The sequence below is a fragment of the Cladophialophora psammophila genome (assembly GCF_000585535.1).
Source record: "Cladophialophora psammophila CBS 110553 chromosome Unknown aczJe-supercont1.13, whole genome shotgun sequence".
NCBI classification, from domain to species: domain Eukaryota; kingdom Fungi; phylum Ascomycota; class Eurotiomycetes; order Chaetothyriales; family Herpotrichiellaceae; genus Cladophialophora; species Cladophialophora psammophila.
The window spans coordinates 353,890-359,889 of NW_006912934.1; the positions used below are offsets into that span (position 1 = coordinate 353,890).

At 50.6% G+C, this 6,000-nt stretch overlaps 2 protein-coding genes across 2 annotated transcripts; both read left to right on the forward strand.

Moving 5' to 3' along the window:
* Positions 1-2,060: 2,060 nt before the first annotated feature.
* On the forward strand, positions 2,061-3,611 carry A1O5_08244 (uncharacterized protein; the record flags this gene model as incomplete). Its single annotated transcript, XM_007748828.1, has 1 exon — positions 2,061-3,611. The coding sequence occupies one exon, from the start codon at positions 2,061-2,063 to the stop codon at positions 3,609-3,611; it is 1,551 nt and encodes a 516-aa protein (XP_007747018.1).
* Positions 3,612-3,854: 243 nt separating this feature from the next.
* On the forward strand, positions 3,855-5,383 carry A1O5_08245 (uncharacterized protein; the record flags this gene model as incomplete). The annotated part of the gene is made up of 2 exons (XM_007748829.1): positions 3,855-4,281; positions 4,332-5,383. The coding sequence occupies 2 exons, from the start codon at positions 3,855-3,857 to the stop codon at positions 5,381-5,383; spliced, it is 1,479 nt and encodes a 492-aa protein (XP_007747019.1).
* Between the last annotated feature and the right edge of the window lie 617 nt (positions 5,384-6,000).

Genomic DNA, 6,000 nt, shown 5'->3' on the forward strand with positions numbered 1-6,000 from the left:
GCCTTGCTGTTTTAATTTCTTCTCAGCCGATTCGACAAACTCGCCAACTTGCAATGGAGCCGCAGTAGCCGTTGGAGTTATAGATGGGTTAGGACGGGCTTGTGTAATCCAACCAGCTAAGGTCGTGGTCTGAGCGAGGGAAGCGCCGGTGATGCCAAGGTAGGATGTGAGGTCAATTGACGAAAGTGTTTCCTTTGATCTAGGTGTCAACACCGATGCTAGCGAATGCCCCTGGAATAACACACTCACCGAGCCAGACCAAAAATAAGAGCAGACCGAGTAGCCCAAGATGTTCGACTCTGCCGCATAGGTCCGCTTGCAAGATATATTCCCGTTATACTGGCATTCGGAGAAAAGCGAGTATATAGGCGGCTGACATACGCATGACGCATATGATAGGCTGGATGAAGGCAAGTATTTATTCGAACAGATTCTTGTCTCATAGTCGCCCTTAAGACAGCTTTGGTACAATCGGCTACAGGCACCGAAGTCGTACGTCTGCGTGATTGTAGGGAGCGGAGGAGTCGTCATTGTTGAGCTGACCCGACTATCGCATCTTGAATGCCATTCGTTTATCTCGGCTCGGAACTGGTTATCGAACATATGGCTGGCAAGGCATTTTTGTACATCACTTTCACAGCTGTGAAATATCAGCCTGGCATTATGGTAACTCATCGAGAGTGCGTTGATCAAGCACAGCCGGAAGAGACCACCGAAAGTAACGAGGATTTTAGACTCACTCATACAACGAGGACAGGTACTCCTGCGTGCAAACGCACTCAAGCTTTGCTTCTTCCGAGTCCTTGGCTCCGCACTTGTCGCTAAGATCAGTCCATTTGATGCAGCCTGAAAGCTCCTTGAGGCCGGAATCTGGAAGACAGAACTCAGCAGGCGGGACGAAGCCTGAACTACAGAGGCGCACCGCAAGGGCGAGAAATGTAAGTAGAATCATCCTGGTCGTGATGAGGCTCGTGGAACTCTTAGACACTGTTTCGACCCAGAGAAGAGGTGAGTTGATTCTGGTGCAAAGTTACGATCGTACGGCTGCGATTCTTAAGCCTAGGAAGCTCGTGACAAAGCCACAGTCAGCCTAACATGCCTTGTGCCGCCAGATTCATTTCTTTCGGCTGCTCCATCTCTTCAGGGCGGAGCCAAGACAATCTGTCTCATGAGAGTCAGCCTTGGGCTGGTGACGACATATGTGATTGGTCCGAGGTTGTGATTGAGCATCGAAGGCTTGTCCTGGCCACCGGAACGCACATGTGGCAGCAACGCCGCTTCCGTTGAACTTGCTTCTCTACCTGACGCCCGAGCCCAGCGTCAGCCTGATGGGCTATGTTGGGACACGCCATCAGAAACGCAGGATTTTGTCCTGGGCGCGACGTCAATGGCTTTCCACATCCTCTTGCACTTGAGCCTGGCCACGCCCAACGTTACTGCTCGACAGGTCTGTCGGACGATCCAACGCAGTGGATGCCATATCGCATGTTGTAATGGATCAGAACATAATCAATCTTCCACCGACATCATGTGTTGGAGAAGGGTCAATCCAGCTCCCCGCAAGCCCTTCTCGAGAAGATGTCGGCTCCACTACTGGGCAAGTTGAAAGCGGACGGGGATCGGGGGAAGAGGCATCGCCCGTTGGCGTATCTGTGCTCACAGCAGAAAGCGGACCAGATAATGGGGCAGGAACAACCACATCCGCGGAAACAACCGTAGCGGCGAATCTTGCTCGCAACAACACCCCTGATATTGAGAATGTGCCAGGTGGTACCGCAGCCTCGAGACAGTCATCTCCGCCTCCACCAGAAAGACCTCAAACAACCAATGTCAGGAATCAAACATGGAAGTCTTGGAAAATTCGCCCGTCGTGGCTGTCGCTCCTCCTCTCCTTGAATGTTGCCTTTGTTGTAACCATACTTAGCCTTGACTCCATCTCGAAACGCAACCACGGCTTTGTCGGTTTGGGGGTTGCTCCAGGATTCCTTGCAAGGGATCCAAGCCTAGAGCAGGCTATATGGGCGCAGGGTATCTTTTACACGGCCTTGCCAGCCTTCGTCATGACCCTTTTCCAGACCTCTTGGCATGCAGCGGTCGCAGCATTTGCAAAGCGGCAACCCTACGTCGATTTGAAGGCCGGCGGACCAGCCAGGAGAACAATCCTGTTGGAATACACCGAGCCTTTCGCGCTGTCTTGGTATGCGGCGGTTAAAAACCAGCATTATTTGCTCGCCGCTTGTATGCTCTCGTCGGCAACTTTGGTATTTCTGGTCGTTCCATTGACCTCCTTCCTCTTCACAACAGCACAGCCCAATTTACAAAGTCCGCTTTCCTTATCGGCGGAGACAGCTTTCAACACTAGCATCCTCGGTCAATATCCATCTTATCCAAATCTGAGGTTCATGGACACGGCAGCAGCCATTCACATTCAAGGAGCCAATCCACCCCCGTGGACTGACGGCCGGCATGCGTTCCCGACAGTGGCTGCATTGAATTCCTTCAGAGGAGGCAACGTGACCTTCGATAGTTTGGCGTATTCTGCTCATGCTGAATGCGTGCATCTACAGGAAAGGTCGTACCGAAAACTGATCCAAAGGCCGGAGGACACGGGTCTTCCGGCCATAACTGTCTCCGTATTTGCTAATGACCGCGGTTGTCGAATCTCGACAAGTTCCAATTTCCGGCTGAGTCCTGGCGCTCCCAAAATTTCCATCAACAGCTGGAGCACAACGACTTGTCCTCCACATGCAGGCTGGAGCCGTTTCAGCTTTCTCGTTGCTCAGGTCACAGAAAGCCAAGAGATTGTAAACCTCAGCCTTGTATCTTGCGCCCCGTCCTATCGGACGAGCGACGGGAATGTGACGGCAAGTTGGGAAGTACAGTCCTCTGCTCCAGTCATAACGTCATTCCAGGCTGCCAATATTTCCGAGTCGAGGTCCGACAGCATATGGAGGTTCTTCGAAATGGGTTTCCAGGCTGCAGGCTGCTATGATCCTCGTGCTGATGTTGACACAAATGAGTTTGGCAGGCAAGTATATCGTCTTGCAAGTCACAAATCATCCGCATCGGCATTGGGCCCCCAGACAATCATCGAATCTGCCCAGGCCATGTTTACCACAATGTATTCGATCTTTGCCAATCTATATCTTCTGCAACCGACCGATGCGCCGACCACGACCGTGGGGACGACATTTGTCCAGCCGACTCGACTGATTGTCGTATCACCAATTGCATATATCATTGTGAGCATATTACTTATTGTTGCTCTCTTGAATGTGGCACTCTTAGTCTATGAGAGACAGGATTCGATCTTGGATGAGGAGCCCGTTGGACTTCTAGGTGCTGCTTCGATTCTCCACGGAAGCGAAGACATCGAGGCCGCCGTGCGCGAAACTAAGAAGGCTCCTACATATGAAAATAGAGTTGTGCTGACTGCCTTGGATGACCCTTCTAAGCAGTTTAATGGATATATCTGGAAGTATAAGCAGGGAAAGTTGGTGCGAGACTTGGCTTCGAGCTCTCAAAATCAGAATCTCTCGAGCTCGTATGTTATGGAAAATTTGCCCCAGGAACAAGGACAACGTACCGACATGCGTCCCAGAGATATATAAATGGACAACCTGGGAGGAATACTACCCAATTAGTTCGGGATTAGGAGCTTGAAAAGGAAAGCGTATATGCGGATATAACATGTGGCTCTAGGAAATCTGGCTACAGACTGCCTCACCTGGTAGTGAATGGGAAGTAAAAAATTCCTCACTGCCTCACAGTCACGTAGCGGCTGTTTCTCCATCAAACACCATCGGTTGTTGCAGCACTGTGCTTGTCCAACGCAAGGCAAAGAATCAGCCAGGATGTCAGCGCCCCTGCCAGCAACTGTCCGCATGAAAGACCAAGATGCCGACTTTGTGTACTTCTGCGAGGATTCATGTCACACGAGTTACTCTGGGTGTATTGATGGTGACTCGTCGATGACAGAGCAGGAAATCAGCGAGTTCATTCGGCATTCAAACCCAAGTCTTTACGAGACGTTGAACAGTGTAGGGATCGCCAGCTCATACTTACCCTGCGACGAGGACCAAGAGCCCATTGATCCATCTGGTGACAAGAGCCATATGAGCACAGAAGTGATCAGGGAAACATCCGGGTCTCTGTTCTATGAAACAGGCACCATTTTCGATCATGCAACTAGATCATCAGATGCTGATTGCCCAAGTGAGACTGACCTAACATCCGATTTCAATCCTGGGTCGCGCCATGCAGCGGAGCCAGTAGTCCTCGGTACGCATATTCCTTCCAGTGTCGTTGGTGGGACTGACATGAAATAGCAGGTAGATACCACTTTACGTTCTATCAGCACTGTGAGCCAGGCATCGTGTATTGCTGTTCCTCTCCAACATGTCCGAACTCTGCCAACGTGATCCCAGAAGGTGAATACTTCGCCATGATACGCGACGAAGCCTTGAGTGAAGGAAATGGTCAACTTACCGACTACGAACGAACGTCGTATTATTGTCTCGACTGTCTCGACGAAGTTGTGGATCGCGAACAGCGACCGGAGACAATGCAAAAGATGGTCTCTCAGCTTGTTGATGGAGCACAGCCTGACAGGAATTCGATACTTCTCAGGGCCTTGCAGATATACCCCACCCTGGAGAAGAAGGATAGCTTTTTCTTGCGCCTTTGCTTTGAAGGAGAGTCGGACTTAGAGCCAGGAAATGCTTCGAACTCGAAGAAAGTGATTCGCCTCCGCCGCCAAAAGCAACTTGAGATACAACGTATTGAAAACGACCTGGAACAGCAACGTTTCAAAGCCGTCTATCGAATCAAAAAGGCTAACCCATCCGGCCTCAGAATATTGGTTTCTCCAGATACGCAGCCATACAGGGACCGATACAAGAAGCAGGGACTCCAATGGGTTGACCGGCTTAGGCAACTCAAAGAAGCCCGGCGGATTGCAGGAAGACCGGCTGCAAGACACACTTCAGCTTCAGATCATGACTCGGGGGATATGTTGGTCTGTCACTGCAGGGAGCCAGCTGACGAGGGGCCCATGCTGCGCTGCAGGTCAGCATCCTGCATGTTTGGGTCCATCCACTTCCGATGTTCAGGTCTCGACCGGTTGCCGTCAGAGACAGAGTATTATTGGTGCGACTACTGCAAGAGTGACTTTACTGGTGACACAGAGAAGGTCTGTGGGACTAGAATGCCAGAGAAATGTATTTCTAAGACCGAGAATGACTTGGATGTGGAAACGGGGGATGGAGATTTGCGAGGCTCGATTTATGGCGGCGGAGAAGTGGACAACGACGACAAAGGTGACATTGTTTCGCCTTCGCCTGGGTTTGTTGCAGTCAATCATGTTGTCTCCAAGGGCAAATGATTCAATCAGCGCTGTCAGTGATTCCGTTTGGACTGGAGGTGGGAATGTGTTCATTGTTGTGTGGGGGGGCTGCGACGATTGACCATAGTTGAATGAACATGATGGGAGAACGAGGATATCAAAGCCAGACGATGGTCAGCCATTGTATGGCTAGAGATGGGAGGCAAGACACTGATTGCTTGTGCGAGAGACAGAAGTCACTTGTTGTGGGAGCTAAACCCTTAGCGCCTTTGGCGCGCATTGTGCGACACCGATCTCGACCTCCTTGATGCCTTGGCGGTTGTGCCTCACAATTATCATCCCTATCTCCCTTGCGCCTCGCCTGAGGCCATGGACAGCGCCACAATCCACCTATACTATACAAGCGGAGTTCTCACCCTGGGAGGCCTTGTGACTGAGACCAAATTGTGATGACGTAGTTCTGGACTGCAGTGGGTAATGAATAGTCAATATTTAACCTTCCTCCTGATTGGCTATTTTAACTTCCTCTGGTTAGTCAATATTCAACCCTCCTCCTGATTAGTTTTTAAAACCTTTCTCTGGTTGGTTAATATTCAACCCTCCTCCTGATTGGTTTTTAAAACCTTTCTCTGGTTGGTTAATATTCAACCCTCCTC